Source organism: Gouania willdenowi, chromosome 9 (genome assembly GCF_900634775.1).
Source record: "Gouania willdenowi chromosome 9, fGouWil2.1, whole genome shotgun sequence".
NCBI lineage: Eukaryota > Metazoa > Chordata > Actinopteri > Blenniiformes > Gobiesocidae > Gouania > Gouania willdenowi.
In genome coordinates this window covers 39,000,201-39,022,640 of record NC_041052.1, presented here as the reverse complement: position 1 = coordinate 39,022,640, position 22,440 = coordinate 39,000,201, and the positions used below count along the sequence as shown (strand labels likewise).

Genomic DNA, 22,440 nt, shown 5'->3' with positions numbered 1-22,440 from the left:
CTTTGTGGAAAATAAATGAAGTTCCAATCGTCCCAGATTTATTCTCTTCCTTTTTAAGTTTATACATGAGATGTTTACTGTATGCAAAGGAACCATGGCAAGATTTATTACCAAAAATAAACGTAGCTGAGTTCTATTTAATTGAGCTACTTTTTACTTGCACTTCAGTATTTTATGTATGACTTACTTGTACTTGTACTCGAGTACAGTTTAAATAAAGTAACAGTACTTCTACTTGAGTAGAATATATCAGTACTCCTTACGCCTAGATCTGATTTCGTTTTCCATTTTTGTATTTTTGCTGTCCTTTTGTGAATTTTCTGTGCATTTTGTCAATATATATCTGATAATTTGTCAACGTGTGTGTGTGTGTGTGTGTGTGTGTGTGTGTGTGTGTGTGTGTGTGTGTGTGTGTGTGTGTGTGTGTGTGTGTGTGTGTGTGTGTGTGTGTGTGTGTGTCGCTGGGTGGGCGGGGCACCCTGTCGGTGCTGTAGTTGCTTTTCTATTGATTTGTTGGCGGAGCAGGAGAAGGTGGAGAAAGTGAAAGGGGAGGAGGCCAGAAGGAGAGAGAGAGAGAGAGTGAGAGATTAGTGCGTGTTGGGGTGACACACACACGGAGGAGAAGTGCGTGCGTTCACTGCTCACTCACTATCAGCGCGTCCGTCACGTGGGGCGGTGAAAGTGCGTGTTTTGGCCGCGCTTGGGCTTTAATGAGGCGAAGAGGAAGGAGTGAAAGGGAGTGCTGAGGAGGATGGGTCAGAGGAAGTAGTGATAAAGGCCCTCACGCCGCCCTCCTGTCCCCTCCTGGCCCTGCATGGACGGGGATGGGGAGAGCCGGATGCTGCTGCTGCTGCCGCGGGGCTGAGCGCCTCGCCTCCCCGGCTGCGGTGCGTCGCTTCCGGCCAGTGCTGCTGCTGCTGATCGCTGTCTGCTGCGGAGCTCACATCGGTAGGAAACTGCTCTTCTTCTTCTTCCTAAACACACACAGTTCACCAACAGCAGCTCTCCTGGTGCGTGTGGCACTCATTAGTAGTTTAGATCAGCGATTTGTAGTTGATCTTTGTGCTGCCGGACAATGGCTCCGTCACAGCGGCAGTGCAGCAGCCTGAGAGCGGATCGAGTTTCTCCGTCATTCTCCTGTCTGGCCCTTAATGGCTCATATGGAGGAGGGGAAGAAGCAGCTACTCCTCATCTGCTAAACATTTAACCACTGGGAAACATTGGCTACTAAACGTGTTATTCATACCCTCGAAGGTTTAAGGATCGACCCTAAAGTGTGTGGGAATCTGACTTTAAGATTTAATAACTAAAAACACTATAATAATAATAAATAAAATCAACATGCGTTCATTCTCACTGCAAAATTTCGACTTCATTTTTAGTCATAGTATTTTGACTTAGTTTTAGTCCATATTTAGTCATCAAGACTATTTCAGTCTCTTTTAGTCATCAAAATGGCATGAGTGTTTTAGTCCAGCAATTCTCAACTGGTGGGTCGCGGACCTGCACTGGGTGGGTCCCTTACTGCTGGTCAAAAATAAATAAATACTTGTCTCTCATGTTGGACTTTTATTTTTTTTTTATTTTTGAAAGAATCATTTTGTTTTTTGTTTTTTTTTTGTTTTTTTGACAGGCACGCTGTGAAATGTATGTTGCATGGGAAAATGTATAGATTTATGTGTTTAAAAAGGTTATATATGCGTGTTTTCAACAGCAATTTTTTGAAAAACAAAATTTTGTTGGTTGAAATAAAAAAAAAAAAAAGAAAAGAAAGAAGAAGGAGTTGAGATTTAATGACCATGGCAAAATGTGGGTCCCTGGGTGAGACCAGTTGAGAACCCCTGTTTTAGTCGATAAATATAGTTGACTAAAACATAAACCATCAGAGTTGATGCAGCAACAAAAAATGAAGATGAATTTAGCGTTGATCAACCTGATAATGGATGATATTATTAATGTTTGTAAACACAGACAAATTTAAAGTGATCAATGTGTATGATCACATGAGGTCTGATTGGATATAATCCCATATGATGAAATGACAGTTTTGTTTTTATTATTGGACGAAAACAAACATATTTTTATTTAGTTTTCATCCACATGTATTATTATCTCTGCATGTGAGTTGATTTCAAAGAATGATCTTCTTTTCTTTAAAGCTGATCGTTCACAAATACTTGCTTTGAATTTTGTGTAAAAAGAAAAAAGATCTGCCAACGTGCAGAAGAATGCAGATGTGTGTCAGACTCTTTGTGTGTGTTGGGGGGAGTCATTGTGGTGTGTGTGTGTGTCTGTGAGCAGTCACACCTCCAGTAATGAGTTTAACATAGCTCAGGAAGCTCTGCACACACACACACACACACACACACACACCAGAGGCCCGTTTCTCATAAAAAAGACCCTCAATGCACCAAGTGTTGAATGTGCGTCACACGGAAGGAATGTGTATTATTGACTTTGTGTTTTGCATAAACACATTTGGTGAAATATTGGTGCTGTGCGCGTCTCAGGTGTGTTTCTTCTTGTGCTCGTGCGTGTTGTGAACCTTTGTGTCTCCTTGCTGGCGAAGTTGTTTGTGCGGTTGGAGCTCAGAGAGTGCACAGGTGATCAATAAGCACTTCACGAGCCGTTCCCTCCGGTTGAGAGATGATCCCTGTAGATCCCTGTGATCTCTGGAGATCAGAGGAGTTGGAAGTAGGCAGATTTGGAGACAAAGACGTGCTAAAGCAGACTGTCCTTTGACCTCTGGAGGCGGAGGAAATCAGAGCTGGAGCCTGAAAACACGTCGATGAAGGCAATTCTTTTACAGCAGATAAACTGCTAACATGTTAGTTTGAAGGCTGATGAAGTCGAGGAAAGGATTCCTGCAGATGGAGGAACGTCATTTGCTGGTGTCAGTCTCCAATGACAGTAAATGATCTAATTTCCAACCATTTTTTTTTTTTTTTACAAGACTTTGCAGAACCTGCTCTTTTAAATGCAAAGTGTTTTTATAAGTCGAGTAAAACTCTGTCAGAACACCATGGGATTGTTCTTTGATATAATATATATGAAGATATCAGTAAATTATACATTTGTGTTTTCATTCTTCTTTTTCTTTTTGTTTCTTCTCTATTTATTCATTCCTATGCCCCCGACAAGGAACAGTTTAAGTCCAAGCTCAACAAAAACTTCTTTAACTACGTTAGAAAGTAATATAGAAAACATGTATGTTATAAATCATCACAGATAGAAGGTTGTAGGTTCTCTCTCTGCGTGTGTTCTTCGTTTTTGTTGAATTGTTGGGTTTGTTTCTTAAAGATTTTGATAAGCGCTACAAGGTGATATTGTTGTAATTGACGCTATATAAATAAAGTTGAATTTAATTGCATGTTTGTTTTATACCCAAGTTATAAAATGGCTTGTTTACATCAGCGTAGTCCATGGTGTTTTCATTTTTAATGATGACGCATGATCATTTAATATGTAGGCATGTCTGTACAGATTGTTTGAGTAAACAGGGCCTCAGATTCACAGAGATCGTGGGAAACAGACGTAAAAAAAACACTTTAAGTTTTGATATGGAAAAATAATCCTAATCAGGTCCCAACATGAAACAAAAATACCTCTTGTTTGCATGTTTTGGGACAATATCACACATTTACTCACTATTTTTCACCAGAGGAACAGGTAACTGAATATCTGGAACGAGTAAAAAATGGACACATATATGCCCATAATCCTGTTTAAAACCTCTCGCTATGTGTTACGGATCGAGTAGTGATCATGTTATCCTGTGACTGAAAATGAATGCAGAGCTTCATCTGAAGTGTGTGTTTTTTTTTTTTAAATGTGTTATTTAAGATTACTACGGCTGCATTCAAATGACATTTTAGGACCTTGTCGTTCGGAGCGAATAAGTATTTCTTCAAGTTTAATAACCAGTAAAGTCATTTAAACAGGGAAAGACAATGAAACTGAGAAGTATAAAAAGACGCAAATGTGACGTGGAAATGGGTTAAGTCTGAAACAGATTTGGGGAATTTTTGAAGCGTAAAATCGGAGGCTTTTGCATGAGATTTCTGAGAAATGGCTGATAAGTAGCTGCTTTTAGTATTTATAGGAACTGCTCGAGATGCTGGCATCCTCTGAAAGAGAAGAAATTCACTGATTATTTTGGAAGCAGAGTTTAGAAGCTGCGGGTCAGATCGGAGGGAACGAAGAGGCTTAGGGAGACACAATGTGTCCTCAGTCCTCAGACGATGTGTGTGTGTGTGTCAGTATTTAGCAGGGAGTAGAGAGATTCTAAAGCATGGTGTGATGGAGCTTCTTTTTTTTTAACCTGCACCCTATTTTCTACAAACAGAACAGTACTGCCCCCAAATGGTGACGCCAAGCTGCTCCATGCCCCCCCAAAAACACAGTCAGCTCTTATGTTTCCTCAGTGATCACGGGAGTGGCGAAAAAAAATCATATAGAGCAGAAATTGGTACGTTTTCACAGCGGGGCCAAAAAGCTGTGATTGTGTCTGATCTGAAGGTCACATGATCAACATTTATGTGGACATTTAGAATAATGACCAATCAGAGCATTAACACAGGAAACAACAACGGCTTTGTGGGCGTTTGTTGTTGTTCTGTAAGTTCATGGTGTTGTTTCGTGTGTTTTTGGTGTCATTTTGTGGTTGTTTAGTTTCTGTATTTTTCCCCATTTTATATGTTTTTGTTGTCTTTTATTTCTGTTGTCATTTTGTGTATTTTCCTGTATTATTGTGTGTGTGGGTGTGTATGTGTGTTATGATTCATTTTGTGTATTTTGTAAATTTCTTTGCCATTTTGTATATTTTCCCCTCAACTTTTTTGGAGTTGTTTTGTGTATTTTTGTTGTTTTTGTTGTAGTTCTGTGTTAGTTTGTGGCCATTTAGTGTATTTTTCTCTCATTTATGCATGCTTAGTTGTTTTTGTTGTTGTTCTATGTATTTTCTTGTCATTTAGTTTTTTTTGTTTTGTGGGTTATGAGTCATTTTGTGTATTTTTGTATATACTTCTCATTTAATATACAGTATTTAATTTTGTGGGTTGTTTTCAGTGTAATTGTTTTGTGCGTTTTTGGTGCATTTTGTGTGCATTTTGGTACTGTACTACGAAGCTGGATAAGTATATCCTGATATCGCTCCGTTAGCTTCTCCGAACCTAACCAAACATTCTCCGTCGCAGAGCAGCTGCACTACGAAGCAGGTTATCAACATGTTACCTTAAGCGTGTTGATGTCAGCCTACGTGTGCTCACATAAAATGGGTGGAGAATAACAAACACAAAAAAAACGTGCAGACTTGCGTCACAATTGAGGAATACCTCTTTGAAAATATGAAGAATTCAAATCCATAGTTCAGACCAAAAACAACACTGTTGCTGCAGAAAAAGCAGAAAGAAGGTAATGCAGGAATTGATGATTGTTAGTGAGATTATACAATATTAATTCATGAAGAATAAAAAGACACTTTACTATGACACAGATGTTTTTCTAATCATGTATCTGCCTCATTTTGGGTGCAGTCTATGGCTCTGATTCTGCGTTCATACAGTTCAGCCTACATCATAATGTGGACAATATTTGTATTTTATACAACATGTATTATCTTACAGGACTGAGGCACGCAGGCTTTATTAGCTAACTAATGTAGGTCAGTCCATAGATAAAAATGTATATGTTTCCTATAGGATGTCATCGGGTAAATTAAAGTATTGCAACAATGCCTAACCCAGGGTTTCCACTGAATACGTCTCCACTGCACCACGGCTCCAATCTGGTTTTGTTTTGCCATCCGGCAATCCCCACCAGTTGCTTGAGTGCGCCACAGTGCAGTCCGGTTGACGCCACAAGGCAGAAGAAAGAGTTTTTTTTTTAATAATGAATTACAATGACATACAGTATAAAATAATAAAGTGCAGCAATATTCACAAACAAGTACAGATACACACAGGCATGTATGTGGTTAATAGAGCCAGGGAAATAGATTGAATGACACATATAATTAGAAAAAAAATAAAAAGATAGTGAAAAGAGAGGAAACATAAATTAATAAAGATAAATAAATAACATTAAATGGATGACAGGGAAAGACTTTTCAGACATATATGTATATAATACGTTATTTAATTTCACAGCTTTTTTGTTTGTTACATGTTTTAAGGTATTAAAATATAAAGCTTACCTTTTGTTGTTGTTGTCCAAGCCGCAGATGGCTACAGCCATCAGAGAAGAGATAATATGATGAAATATGATCTGAAGTGTTTTATTTTGAAATGTAATCGGATGTTTTAATTTTTAGTATGTACTTAACTTCCTGTTTCACTGTATTTGCTCTGTGCTGAGTTGTTGCGTCGTGCTCCGGCAGAAATAGAAGTCCTGCGTATCTCTGTCGGAGCTAGGACGGAGCAGACACGCAGCGCACCGGACCCGGTGGAAATGAACATATAAACTAAAGTTGCCGGTGTGGCGGAGATGTTCTGCAGCGGACCCGTATCCAGTGGAAATTGGGGGTAAATGTTCTCTTTTCTGTCAGCGTCACATCAGATCCACGCAGCGACGTGTTCAAATGATCCTCCTTTAATTGGGCAGGTCGTACTAAAGAACTGATTGGTCAGGAGGCGGGGCTTTAGTACTCTCTCATATCCTAGCCAGAACAAAACCTACTCCTGACCAGGTTAGCTATTCAGCCTAAGGGTGCTTAGGCACATCGGTTTAGTCGTAGACTTGGTTCGAATGGGCGGACGACAGCTGACTATTTCATCACTTTGGTTCGGCTTCGGTTTTCCATTAGATCGCAACTTCTGATCCGCTCCAAACAGCTTCCGGTGCAGTTACGTGGGCTAACCGGTTGACGCCGCCTTTACTGGAGTAGAGACTTCTCCAGGCAGAAAAAGAGAAACCAGAAGAAAAGGCTCTCATCTTTGGGTCAAAGCGAGCATTTAAGAGTGCACAGAAACTTCTGCCTTCTTCATTTGTTATTTCACAACTTTTATCAATGGAGCAATAACGAGTGGTCATGCTTGTGGTGGTTTTAAAGCCCTGTGTTGCGCCATCACCGGCTCTCCTGACCATCCACAATACCGCGCGCTCTACATCATTGTGATGCTTCCTGTGTTTGATCTGCTCTAGGCTTCGATTGGATACACTCAGAGACTGGCAAGAATTCAGCTGTTTGATCCTCTCTAGACTTTGTTTGCGTGTTCACAACGCAAAAACAAGGCGAACCATCCGAGCAAACAAATCCTAGAGCGTTTTAACCACTCTAGAATCCATCGGTGGGAATGCACCCTAACTTATCGTGGTGATTTAGTTTGGTAAGACGTTAACCAGCGTCGTAGTACAAGACACACGTAAATAATCAAGGAAATCAGCGCGGTAAAAGGTAATCCAGCTTCGTAGTACAGGCCCTTTGTGCATCATGATGTTTTCTTGTATTTTTGTTGTCTATGTGATTTGAAGGTGTTTTGTGACCACGTCTGATATAGTCTCTACTAGGGATGTCCCGATTCAACTCTTTCACTTCTGATACAATACCGATATTGCGGCCTTCGGTATTGGTCGATACCAATTGCAATACGATATCAGCACGAATCATACATACTTTTATTACTTATTTTGTAGTGTGGAATGTTAGAAAAGGTTTGATCATGTGATGTCACTCAAACAGAGAACAATAGTCAGCTACAGTAGTTAAAAACTGACCCATTTTATTTTAACCAACATAATATCTACAGTATTCTACAATTGAATAAATATAATATAATATATTTTGGAGATTTTAGATGCTGTCCGATATTCGTTTTCTTGCTGACCAATATCTGATCTCAATACAGGATCGGGACACCCCGAGTCTCTACCCCCCCCAATAGGTTTTTTTTTTTTTAATCCTAGAATGATTAGACTGCTGGCATAAGCAAGTCATCAAATAATTTGCTAGTGTTTCTCACTTTGAAGGTATTTTCCATCATAGAAACTTTGGTAGCTTCATCATTATTTATCAAAGGGCTGATACAGACATCACCTTAGTGTTTTTAGTTTGTTTTTACTTAAACTTACGTTACTTATCTCGTCATTTATTTGGTGAGTTGGTATGTTCACCCGTTTTCCTTTTCCCACTGTTGTGCATTATTCTTCTTGGTCTTGACCATTTAGTGATCACTGCACCATTTGAAGGTCTGTGTGCAGCATTCTTTCCAAGAGAGCTATTTGTGTATGTTTGTATGTGTGGGCAGCTGCTCGTGCACTGCAGAGCCTCTCTTTCGCTCTCTCTCTGGGCCTAATCTAATAGCAGCACTCTGTGACTGATGCATTAGGTCTGCTCTGTAATCTCTCTCTCACTCTGATGGTCAGTGATATAAAACGGCCAGTGTGACCTTTGTTACAGTGGCCAAAACTGGACAGTTACCTTAAAATTTACAGAGGTTTACTAATAAATAAATAAATGATATATTTTTATTAGTGGTAGAAATTATTATTATCCCCAGCCACGAAGTGGAAGGCTCTGTCCTTGAGTCCGTCCGTGCATCCGTCCGTCCGAGTTAAAGGGGACAGTTTTTCTCAGAAACTGTTTAAGATAGGATAACCAAATTCAGTGTGTGGCTTCAGGGTATCAATACCTTGATGGAGTTTGAAAATGAGAAACGATTTTATTTTTTTCCCCCAAGGGGCCCCAAAAGAAAAAAAAAGTTCATTTCTCATTTATTTGCGAGTCAAATATTACGACGGTAGGTGGTATCGAATCATTGGCACATACCAATTACCCCGTAAGTGTCGGGGGGCCCTGGGTGCCCCATTTTTCAAATGACTACTCCTCTTAGTTCTCCTGAGATTGGAATGCAGTTTGGTATGAATAATCTGTGAATGAATATGATGAGATGCTCAGAGCCCCTTTTTTTTTTAAATGGGGCCCCACCCCCATTTCCAGCCATTTCCAAATGTATGAGAATATAGTCGTGTGATACATCTTTTTAAAAGTAATTCAACGTAGATTACGATTATGCCTCACACAAATAGTCATTTTCTCATATAGTTGTGAGTCAAATTTTGTGACAGTTGGTGGTCCCGAATCATTGACTCATACCAATATATGAATGGGGCCCATTACATTCGTATGTGCCACGGAGGCACCAGGGGCCCCCGGGGGCCCCATGTTTAAAATGACTACTCCTTCAGTAATGCTCGTTGAATCAGGCTGTAATTTCACATTGATATTCTCTGAGCGGATGTCAACACCCTCTAGGGCACACCCCTTTTCCGGTAACTTTTGAATTTATCAGAACATAGTCGTGTGATATATCATTTCAAAGGCAATTCAACGTAGATTATGATTTTATGTTGCACAATTTCATTTGTTTTACTTGGTGGAACCAAGTCATTTCACTGAATTCTCAGGAACATGGCATGTGCTATTCGCCACGGGCCCGGTGGTTCATCAGAACTTGTTTTTTCTTTGTTCGAATATCTTCAAAGGGGACAGCTTTTCTTAGAAATCGTTTAAGATAGTAATTTTATATTCTGACCTTATAATATTTTTTTATGTGTACATCTAAGTTCTTAGATTTAGGACATTTAGCGAAAGGTTGTGAGTTATAATGAGAACCAATTTGGCGGGGGATGTTGATGACTGTCTTGTTGTTTATTATTATTAATTATGTCATTGATAAAAATATTAATAAAATGTTATTATTAGCAGCAGGACAATATGCTTTTGTCGTGATTCGATACGTTTTAAAATTTTAAATTTGTTTTATAGATTGTTGTGGTTTTAATTTCTTTATTTTCATTCTCTGAAAACAAAAGTACAATCATACACATCTACAAATATATTTGTCCTTGTTTCAGAAAACAACGCACTTCACTAGTCGTTCCGACATTTGTTTACGGTGCACATGAACGTGCACTACATACACTATATGTAGTGTTATTTTATGAGCACATGCGCAACTATGGGGAAAATAAATTAATAAATAAATTCCGTGGATAAATATCAATTTTAATTATCATAACTAAATATATCCATATTTTCTCCCTCTGTTTGTCAACAAATGAGTGCTTCAAATTAGGTCTGTGCATAATATCATAATTCAAGATACATCAAGTTTCTATTTTGGCGATATAAAAATGTACAATATCTCCTATATAGATTTTTTTTTTTTTTTTTTTTTTAATATAGCTTATTTTATATTAAAATACTTGTTTTTGGAGTTGCTACTTTTGCTACTTTTCAGAACAGCATGAAAAGCACAGTAAGATGGATTTCTGAGTGTGTTTTTACTAGACCTTCATCTAAACAAGCCACACTACAGAACTCACTCACATGTGCTGTCCCTTTGTAAAAGAAAAAGCTAAAAGTGGCACGCATTGTGTAGCTGTTTGTTAATAAATGTGCTTGTGTGACATGTTTCATCAACAAATTCAACCCAGAAGTGTCTGTTAAAAATATTGTGATTTATATTGTATGTCGCCATTTTGAGAAAAAATATTGAGATATGAGTTTTGATCCATATCGCCCAGCCCTACTTCAAATGTCCCGAGGTGACAGTAGATTGGTTTGAATTGTTTATTACTGTGTCGTTGGCTTTTGTGCCTTTTCAAATCTTTTTTTAACACCAAGTCTACGGTATGAAACTCATGTCCATCCATTGAAAGTGTCCTCATAGAGACATGGGTGTGAACCTACAACCTACTGACTATGAGCCAGTGTTGCTCACTACCAGCCAATGAGCATCTGATCACAACAGTAACACAAATGACAGGTTGTTTATTTAGCATCAGGGACAAAGGATGAAATAGCCCTAGTGATTGTTGAAGCACAGTGTAGAAGAGTTTGAATGGATGATTGAGATTTGTTGAGCTTCTTTTGATCAATATTTTAAGGTTTTATTAGGTTTTTCAAGAAATTTTCTTTGATTTCCTGACTTGTTTTCGACTATCAACTGCCAGTCTTCTTCAGAGGCGTCTGCTGATTGCTTTGATGTGTCTTTGACATCCGTGTAATAATTCCAGCAAGTCCCTTTTGTCTTCTTTTTGAATAAAATTATGAAAAATATAATAAATACTATTCATTATTCAAAAAAACAATGTGCATATGAAAGATAAAATAAATAATATATATTACTCAAAAAGAAGAAAAAAAGAACTTGCTGAAATCCTTTAGATCAGTGGTTCTCAAACTTTTTGGGCATAAGTACCCAAAAAGGCCCTTTTTTCTGAAAACTAGTACCTCAGACTACATTATTGTGTTCAGAATACTATGAGGAAACAACTATAAAGCATAATGATGATAAAAAAAACATCATTTTGTAAGTAAAGTGAATGAAATGGTATTTAGTGCCTCATGAATAGATTGATTTCTATATTTTGTATAATTTCCTGTTATCTCCAGCCTTGTGTTGGATCAAGACTGATCCTTGTGTTTTCAGTTTATGTTCTAATCAAAATCATTTCCATCATCATTTTAGCTAAAAATACCGCCCAACCCTAAAAAACCTAGGGTGCTACAGGAGAACAACACTCACGGACACGGAGGCACAGTTAGCTTAGCAAAAAAGGGGGGGAAAGGATCGCAATTTGTAATTCCTATAACGTGGAAATAAGTCCTGGTGGAGCTGCCAATAAAACGCTACCTTATTCACCGCAAGAAACCACCACACCACTGACTATACAGCATTTAAAGCTAGAAATCAAGCTAATGCTAAAGCTAAGCTAGTGTGGCAAAGAGCCATTGGGCTGCATAACTACTATTGTGGAATTATTCTACAATATTCACTCATCATAACAGTAAAATAGACCATTCTAAGTCAATCTACTGCAGTGGAAAATGCTGTGAACACCTGATTAAATAATACAATACAAAAATAAAATACTGTCATATACCATGAAACCGAATTTATAAAAATATTGTGATATACATTTTTGGTCATACTGCCCAGCCCTATCAAACCCCATATCTTTGACGTTTTCATTTGTTAATTTTCCACTATCTCTCTCTAAAGTGCCCCCCGTAGTGCCATTGCATACCCCCATTTGAGAACCACTGCTTTAGAGTTTCACCTCCACCTGTGGGGAGATCCTGGTATCAGCAGTTAGGTCATGTGACGTGTTTATGTAGATGCTATAATTTCACTGACAGTAGGAAACAAGCCTCTCTCCCTGGCTGCTCTTTGGTTTACGACCCTGTGTTTATTATTATATTATATTATATTATAATATATTATATTACCATAGTGCAGCAGCAATGATTGATCAGGACGTTTAATGAGCCGCTCCTTGTGTTGTGTTTTTATTGGGTATGATGATAAAAGATGGCCTTTTCCTCAGACGTTTGTTTCCAAACCTAATGTTTGACCTGATGTTTCCTGTCCTTCCAGGTCAAAGCCAAGTGGCCACACCCCAGTGTCGCATCCAGAAGTGCACCACGGACTTTGTGTCCCTGACCTCCCACCTCACCCCCGCTGTAGACGGCTTTCACGCAGAGTTCTGCAGAGCGTTACGCGCGTACTCCGCCTGCACTCAGAGGACGGCCAAGTCGTGCCGGGGGAACCTGGTCTTCCATTCCGCCGTGTTGGGAATCTCAGACCTCATGAGCCAGAGGAACTGCTCCAGGGACGGCCCCATGTCTTCCAGTCACCCCGTGATTCAACCCGAGCCCTGCAACTACCACAGCCGCACGCAGCACGCGCACACACACGCCCACGCGCACACACACACGCACGCACACAGCCACAGCAATTCCCGACCTGGGTACCTGTTCTGTGGGCTGTTTGGGGACCCCCACCTGAGGACGTTTAAGGACAGCTTCCAGACCTGTAAGGTGGAGGGGGCGTGGCCTCTGATTGACAATGACTATCTGTCGGTGCAGGTCACCAACGTTCCTGTGGTTCCTGGTTCCAGTGCCACGGCAACCAATAAGGTGAGAACAGGCAGTAGGCGTGTATTTTATTACTTTTCTGTCTGTCAGAGTGAGAAAACCTTATCTAACAGAGACTGTAAAACATAAAATCAAACTGTTTTCTCTCACTTTTCCTTATGTAAATGTCTCGCTCCCACTGACTCACAGGGTGTGATCAAAAGCCTTAAACTTGTGACTGAAACTGTGTTGCAACCCCTAGACTACTGATAGGCCCCCAAAAACACACAAAATGACATTGAAACTATTTAAAGTGATTTCAAAAACACAGAAAACGACAACAAAGATACACACAATGACAGAAAAGTACACAAAATCATATTAGGAGTACAAAGCTGACATCAGAAATACACAAAATTACATAAAAATACACGAGATGACTACAAAAAAAAACAAAACGACAATGAAATTACCCAAAATGACTCAAAATCAGAAATACACAGAATGAGGGAAAAAATTTACAAAGTATCTCAAAAACACACAAATGACATCAAAAGTATACAAAACAAAAAAATAACAAAAGTACATAGAAATATACAAGGACTAGAAAAATACAAAAGATGACAGAAAAGTGAACAAAATATTAGGAACACAAAAATAACATCAAAAATATACAAAATGACAGAGAAAAATGTACAAAATGATTTTAAAAACACACAGATGGCATCGAAAATATACAAAATTACTTGTAAAATTATAAAAAAAACTGCACAGAAACAAACAAGAGGACTACTAAAATACATAGAATGACAGAAGTTTGCAAAAACGACAACAGAAATGCACAAAATGCCACGCAATATACAAAACAATAACAAAGAATACGCAAGATGATAGAAGATCTTCAAAAATAGAAACAAAAGTACAAAAAATTACTTAAAACTCACTAAACAGTAACGAATATACACAAAATGACAGAAAAATATCAAATATAAAAACAAAAATGAAGGAGGAAATACACAAAAAACCCCAACACGTTTACTGTGTTAATGCTCTGATTGGTGGTCATTATTGTAAATGTTGATCATGTGACCTTATGTGATAAAAGCTGCCAATCTTTGGGTGCTTGTAGCCTAATAATGTTGTCAGAAATGTGTGAAAGGAGCAACTATTGCTCGTGTGTGTGTTTCGTAAGTTTAAAAGTGGCACACCTTGAGCTCAGTTTGAAACGTAATGTGTGTTCAAGGTCCCACAACACAAAAGACAGAATGACACACACACACACGCACACACACACAGACACACACACTGAATGGATGACGGACTGTACAAGGTGATCATTGTGGTGTTAAAGAAGCAATGTTGATGTTTCCCTCGATGATCCGCCCTCTCTAGCAAAGTCGATCGCTTCAATTATTAAAGCACATACACACCCATGCCTTCACTTAGTCCTGCACGTACACACGTACACACACACACACGCACGCACGCACACACACACACACACACACACACTAAGCAAATAGTAGGCTTGCCACTCAGCGCTGAAGGCCTGACCTTGTGTCAGAGGTGGGGCAGGTTATTAGTCACGATTATTAGGGACACACACACGCGTACGCGCACACACACGCACACGTTAACAGTGCTGGAGGCTTAATGGCCGGCCAGGCCTCATTCCTCACGGCTGTCACGCAAACAAAGCAGCCATTCACCGGAACCGCGATGCTAGTGCTAACGCTAATGCCCACACCACACCCTGCATCCCCGACTGCTTCCAGGCTCCACTGAGGCCCTGTGTTCCCCTCTGCATGTGTGTGTGTGTGTGTTGATACGTGTGTGTGCATGCATGTGTCGGCATGTTTGCATAGCTGTGTCAAATTACAACTTGTTAAAAAGTCATTAAGTCGTTTCTGAAATGTGGTGTGATGAGAGCCAATAGGCTGCATAATAAGCAAATGCTAATATTTGTGTTTGTGAATTTGTGTGTGTGTGTGTGTGTGTGTGTGCATTTGTGTAGAGATCTCCTTCCTTCAATATGTTGTAGTTGAATGCTTCTTGTAGTGTGCTTTTTTTTTTCTCATGTGGCAAAACTTTAACCAAATATCCACTTCCTGTAGCCTATATAAGCGTGCAATGATCATTGCTTTGTGCACATGATGATTGCTTTGTATTTCCAGATTGTAGAGCATCATATTTTCCGTTTTAAAATTTGTTTCAGGCTTTAACATTTTCTGCGTCATGTTAAAAGTTTTCCGTTTTGTTTTCGTTTCCTCATCTTTGCCAGTTTAAATACTTTCCTGGTTATTAAACTTCCTGAAAGCATGACAGAAACATGTACAAAATTATTTTAAAAATATACAAAATGACTTCAAAAACACAGAAAATTACAAAAAGTACACAAAAAAAAAACAAGAGGACGAAAAATGTACAAAACACCAACAAAATTACAAAAAAATGGCTCATATTACACAAAACAATAATAATAAAATCACAACATCAAACATACAAAATATTACTCCAAAATCCAAAAATTAAGAAGAAAACACACAGGAAGCTTTTGTTGTTTCCTGTGTTAATGCTCTGACTGGTCATTATTTTAAATGCCATACTGTGCAATGATCACCATTTTTGTATTGCTAAACCCGTTTCAGGGTTAACTGTTTTCCCATTTCCACGTCACGTTAAATGTTTCTTCATTTGTCTTTGTTTGGATAGTTTACTTGTCATTAAACGTCCTGAAATCATACCAAACACGCTGAATAGGGTTAATAACGTCAACCACTGTTATTCATTTTGTATGTATACGCTAAATATACAAGGCAAAAGCGACGTTAGCCACACTGCTGACACTCGTTTAACATGAAAATCCCAATATGGTTTCAAAACTGTATTTATGAAACCTTTAACTACCACCAACCGGAGAATCGCCCTCACGTTTTCTACAAAATTTGGTGCAGCAGTGTAATTTAATGCGTCTGTCCTCACTAGGTAGACGGATCACCAGTTAAGCCAGTACACCATCAGCTAAACCTGTCTTTGTACCAGAGATATTTCACATCTCACATTTCACATCTCACGATTCACTCAACTCCTGATACGATTCGATTCACGATTGAATTTACAAAATGGGGCTGTACATAAATGACTGAAAAATATTCCTTTATTTTTTGGGGGGGAAAATACTGTACTATTTTCCTTTTATTTTTCTTTGTCAAAAGAATCCCTTGATAAACTATTTAAAACAATGCAATTTAACTAAAAATAAATCTTGAATGAAATAAATAAAGGAATAAAACAAATGAAGAAGAAGCCTATTAATTTAAATTCTGGTTCTATAGTAAACAATGCAAAACTGCATAATAGTTATTTTTCTTTTTAAAAGTGCAACTGAAAATATATTTTGTGCCTTAACGATTGGACTTTAAAAAAAAATTTGCGTCAGATATTTGTTTGGACCAGCAGAGGGCGCTGGTAACCCAGTGGTCGGTCAGCATGCAGATATCTTGCAGTGAAGAAGAGATGCTATGCTAGCAGACAGAGCTATTAGAAAAACGTGACTTTTACAGATATTCACGTGATATTACAGATATTCTTTCCATGCCAAAGGGATAAGGAATCATTTATGAATATGTTTAAGAGTAGAAGGCGGCCAGAAAGAAAGTAGTGGCAGATTCCGCCCACCGCCTACATTTAAAAAAAAACAAAAAAAACTGCGATTCAATTTTCACAGCATCGATGTGAACCGTGATACCTATGAATCGATTTTTAACTGCCTTACGATTAATCACTACATCACTACATCTCAATGCAGTCGTAATAATCTGGGACATTAAAACACACGTCAGACAATGCTCTGCATTCATTTTCACAGGATAACATGATCACTACTTGATCCACATAGTACAGAAGAGTATTAAGGCCATAGAAGAAGAAAAAAACAAACGAAATCAAAGTCGATTACTTTTTTTTAAAATATTTTTTTCTTCTGTGTCCCTAATACTCTTCCGTACACATAGTGAGATTTTAAACATGATTTTTTATTTTTAAATCCCTTTTCTGCGGTAATGGAAAATTGTAGTCCCTGAGATAGTTTTTGTCCAAAGCCCCATTTTGCATCTTTCAGTTGTTTTCACTTTTTTAATTGATATTGATTTGAAGGAAAACCATTAAAAATAATGATTGATTATCAATAATTAAACTACTGGGCCACTCTATTCTAATGTATTCTATTTTTATGGATTCTTTACCTCTTGTCGCCTTTTCAACAGCCGTGTCTAAACCTGTCCTGTTAATACAAAGCAACGTTTCATGTAGAATGGAGGTTATGTGAGCCAAAGGTTGGAGGTTAGCGGTGTATTGATCCGATACCAGCATTAATCATACATACTTTTAGGACAATTTTTCTTTTGTCGGGTGGAATGTTAGAAAAGGTTTGATCAAGTAATATTAGTAGAATTAGAAGATCCTGAAAATAAGACTCAATAAATCCAAAAAAAAGGATATACCGTTATGTATAGATTGGAGATTTTAGATGTGGGCCGATATAATCCGATACTCTTATTTATTCTGCCTTGTTCTTGTCAGAGCCCAAAATGTAACAATGACCCGAATTGTTATAAAAAACTTTTTTACCTGGTCAATATTGTAACAAGATGCTGAGCTCAAAACGTGAACAGTTTTTCTTTAATACATTATGGCTATGGGGGCAGGCAAAAATAATTTCCCCTTAATAATAGTTTATTAATTTTATTACATCAGTGAGTCGAGGATTTATGGATTAAAGGGCTTATTGCTTCAATGTAGAGGGTAGTAGCATACTCAAATGGAAATACAGTGTATATACAGTATATATAAAATAAAGCCTTTCAGACAACCTTGACATTATTGGTAAGTTTTCTTCTTATTTTCATATATAAATAAATAATTATATATATATATATAAGTTTTTGGGTTCTGGGCTCAGCATCTGATTGAGTACATTCCGGGTTTTTTTTACATTTTTCAAAATAACATTTGTGGTCGTTGAACATATTGGGTTCTAAGAAGTTTTTTTATTTGTTTCTTTTTATGACGTTGTCCTTTTATCAATTTGATCTTATATTAGTGGAATCAATGGTATTTTAATTAATGTTTTGACGGCTTGTGTTGGTTGGCTTGTTACGTTTTGTGCTTTGAGTGTAAAAAGGATAATTTCACTTGACTATAAAACAAATCTACTTACGGGTATGAACAAAGTAACTAGGGCTGGGCGATATGAATCAAAATGGCGATATACGATATGAATCTCAATATCTTTAACTCAATAAAGTCTTACCAGAAAGACAATTCTGGGTTAAATTTGCTGATGTAAAATGCCACACAGGCACATTTATTAACAAACAGCTGCACAATATGTTCTACTTTTGGCTTTTTCTCCTCTAAGGGACAGCACGTGTGAGTGAGTTCTGTAGTGTGGCTTGTTTATGTGAAGGTCTGTATTAGGACACACTTGGTAATCCATCTAACTATGCTTTTCATGCTGTTCTTAGAAGTAACGAAAGCAGCAACTCCTAAAACGAGTATTTTGATACTAAAAAAGAGCTGTCACTTTAACATGTTAATTGTGATTAATTAATTAATTACAGGAAAAAATAATGCTCTAAAAAATAACGCGGTTAATCACTTTTTTTTAGACGAGCTGCTCAGCTTTGTTTGCGTTAATTTTGGCTTTTAAAAACACTGGATGGAAAATTAAACTAAAGTCTAGTTTTGTGCAAGAAAGAGTTTGCATTCAGCCTCCACTACCACCTGAATGCTAAACATGTAGCAGCTAGCATGGACACTCAGACAGTGCTAACTGCTACATGCTCCAAGCAAGAATAAATCCATATCAATATGCCGTCATTCTATCCGTACGCAGCACCCCTATTTTTCCAGTTTAGGTCACGTGACAAAGACTAAACCTAACCCTAAAAATTGTTGCGATATTGGGTAATAACCTAATCCTTAACCTAACCCTAAGACGCTACGTACGTGTACTTCGGTAACCGTGCCACTATCACCGGGGGTTGTCCATACGGCAACCGTACAAATAGACACTTTCAAAAAATGTAATATTTTAGGCTATTTCCTGGGTTAGGGTTATGGCTAAAATAAAAGGCTTAGCAGGGTAGCTAAAAATAAATATGAGCTAAAATAAACTTGTATGTCACGTGGTGCACCTATCACGTCACCTAAACTGGCCACAATAATGTAATTTAAATGAAAATACCTCAAGTTGAAGGCGTTTCTCAGCAATTTTGAGGTTCAATTACAAAAGAGATTAATTAATTAATTACAGAGCATGATTATATAATCGCACAATTTTTTTAATGTCTTGACAGCACTAATTGTCATTTTCTAGTTCGCAAAAACATAAAACTTGATATATCTTGAATCTCGATATATTGCCTTGCCCTAAAAGTAACTAACCTTTTAGGGCAACTGAAAAGTTGCTGACATCAGACCGATATCCGATATCAATATTGGATTGGGACGTCACCAACACACGTCTGTGTCTCTCCCTGTCTCTGCAGGTCACCATCATCTTTAAGCCCTACGAAGGCTGCACAGATCAGAGAGTTTACCAGGCGGTGACGGACGACCTTCCCGCAGCCTTCGACGACGGAACCATTAGCAGTGGAGACCCCATTCACGCCTCTGCCGCCGCAGATGGTTCTGTGGGGAAGGTCCGCGCTCTCTGGATCTCTGAACGCAGCCCCGGGCGTCACGTGGAGCTGCACGCCGGGTACATCGGTGTGACCGTGATCGTTCGCCAGCTGGGCCGCTACCTGACGCTGGCGGTGAGGATCCCTGAGGAGCTGGCCCAGGCCTACGACGCCACCCAGGACCTGCAGCTGTGTCTGAACGGGTGTCCCAGTGCAGAACGCATCGACCAGGGGGGGCACCTACCCCTGCCCTTCCAGCCTCCGGCCCTGGGTCTGCAGACACGTCGACCCAGCTTCTCCTCGCAGACGCAGGCGTCCCTGCACAACGCCCTGCAGGCGTTTGGGGTGGAGGGGGCCAAGGAGCGCTGTAGGGAGCAGCTGGAGGTGCAGGACATTTACTTCTACTCCTGCGTGTTTGACCTCCTCACCACCGGGGACACCAACTTCACCGTGGCTGCATACAGCGCCCAGAAAGACATGGAGAGTCTGCACCCACACCGGGACAGGTGGAGGATCTACCCCCGCAGCGCAGCCCCCTCCCCCTCCCCCTCCCCCTTACTCGCTCTACTCCTCTGTGCTCTCAGCACTGCTCTGATGTAGGCCTGGAGCTGCTTTGTTCTTTAGTTTTTTTTACAGTGTGTGCACTAGAATCAGAGGGAGGTTTTTTGTAGTATTTACTGGGATTCTTCTGATGTGCAGAGGACGCAGCAGCAGCATCGTCTCTCTGTGGAGAGCTTCATCTAAAACGTCTTCATTTTACATTAAAGGCAACTGACAATGAGACACTTGCTTTAATCAACTGTAAATAGTTCATTTTGTCGTCAGTGAGAGGATGTTTTTGGCCTTTTGATGTTTTTTTTAATACCTCAGACAGAGGAAAAGCACTTTATTTTATTTAAATCCACATCAGTGTTTCCTCCATTAACTTGTATCAATAACCTTCATGTCATATTAGTATTAGGGGTGTCCCGATATTACCTTTTCAACTCCTGGTACAATACCAATATTGCAGCCTTGGGTGTTGGTTAATACTAATATCTTTTTATTTTGTTTCATATAATTTGTCAATACTGATTCGATATCGGAACGAATCGTACACACTTTTTTTTTTTTTAACTTGTTTTTTAAAATACAAATTTCTCATCAGGGTTTCAACAGGGTGTAAAAGGTCTGGCAAATTTCCAAGGGAACTTCAGCTCTGAAAATTTTGGCAATATTTAAAAAATTGAAACGTTTCATGGGAATTATTTATTGAAATTAAGCAGAAATTGGGAGTAATTGTTCATCACTGTATCATATCAAAACATAAATATTGGCATCCATGCAAAATAATAAATTTTAAAAAAAAAACACATTTCAACAGATTTATTTGTAAGTCAAGTGGAGTTTCATCGAATTTTGAATTATCAATGAAACTACAATATTTGCAGGGGTTTACAGTTTTCCCACGCTTGTATAACACGATGATAGTCATTTTTACTCTCAAATTGTTGAAAAAAACCTAATTCTTCCCAAAATCCTGCTGAATACTCAAATTATTTGACAAAATTTCCCAAATTAAATAAATATAGTCACTACCTGTCACCTATTGCGTAGATATTGTCGGTGCTTTATTTACTTTATTTAAAGTACGTTATAAACATTGAAAAGGTTCAATACTTGGAATCAAACTTATCCGTATTTGGCCCCTGAACTAAAATGAGTTTACTGGCTATCAGCTGGATTCTGGTGGAAACGTCTCAGAAATATGTGACCCTATTTAGAATAAAATGAATGCAGACAAGTGGTAATAATTAATAATAATTAAACTTGCTTATAGTTTGGTTTCAGTTTTTTTTTTTTTTTGCTAGGTACCCTGATATGTTCTCTATGGTTCATATGTTTGTTGGTCTGTTAGACCTTAGGTTAGGGAATGTTCCCTTAAATTTTGGAGGGGATCCGGATCAATAAACTGATTCTAGATATTTAACATAAGAGTATTGTACAATTGAATAAAGTAAATGAAAAATAAATTTGAAGACCCTGAAAATAACCTCAAGACATCTAAAAAAAAAAAAAAACAATGTGAATTATACATCAGAAATTATAGATGCAGGATGATATCAGGTCTTTGCTGATATGGGGCCAGGATTGGGACACCCTTAAAGTCTTCTTCTGAAAGTGGACGAGTGCTTTGGTTCTTCCACTCGATCATTTCTTCCTGTAAGTGTGTGAATTCGAGCTGTTCTGTTGAATGTATTTTGAATGTTGTTGAAACAAATGCCATCAGTCCAGTTTGGTTGCTGTACAAGTTTATTACTTTGTCCTAATTTCAAGGTTTTTTTTTTTGTGTGTGTGTGTGTGTGTGTGTTTCTTCACTTGTTATTGTTTTAAGGTGACTGGTGATGTTTGAATGTGCTTTTAATGTCGTCACGCCCTCTCTGCCTACACTGGCTTGTGTTTTCTACTGGCAACACTTTGTGTCTTTCTTACTATGGTTTGAGCCAAAGACAGATCTTGTGTTCATGTGTTCCAACAACACCAACCAAACAAACCAGCATTCTCCCTCCTTTAACTGTGTTTATCTCTCTATGTTGTGTAGACTAGTGCAGACAGATGGCTACAAATCACATTTCTTGGTACATGTTTTGTGTTTCAGTTTGTGATACATGATTCTTTTTCAGCTGAATCTCACTGTCGAGCTTCGTGTTTTTACTTCATGTGCGAGTGTCTGGTCCTTGTTGAAACACTTAACTTATTTACTGAGCATAGTGTCCTGTACAGGAAGTTAAGCTCCATGTTCTTGCTGTTGGATGATAATTTAATAAATGTCAGATGTGATTGTACTGCCACCTAGTGGTGCTCTCTTGGTAAATCTGTGTGTTACTGAAAGCACTTACAAACATTGTTTTATTTTAT

General features: G+C 38.5%; 1 protein-coding gene across 1 annotated transcript; it reads left to right on the top strand.

Moving 5' to 3' along the window:
* Nucleotides 1-579: 579 nt before the first annotated feature.
* Nucleotides 580-22,367, top strand: rgmb (repulsive guidance molecule BMP co-receptor b). Its single transcript, XM_028458514.1, has 3 exons — nucleotides 580-948; nucleotides 12,381-12,922; nucleotides 19,411-22,367. The coding sequence occupies exons 1-3, from the start codon at nucleotides 825-827 to the stop codon at nucleotides 20,140-20,142; spliced, it is 1,398 nt and encodes a 465-aa protein (XP_028314315.1). The 5' UTR covers nucleotides 580-824; the 3' UTR covers nucleotides 20,143-22,367.
* Nucleotides 22,368-22,440: the final 73 nt, after the last annotated feature.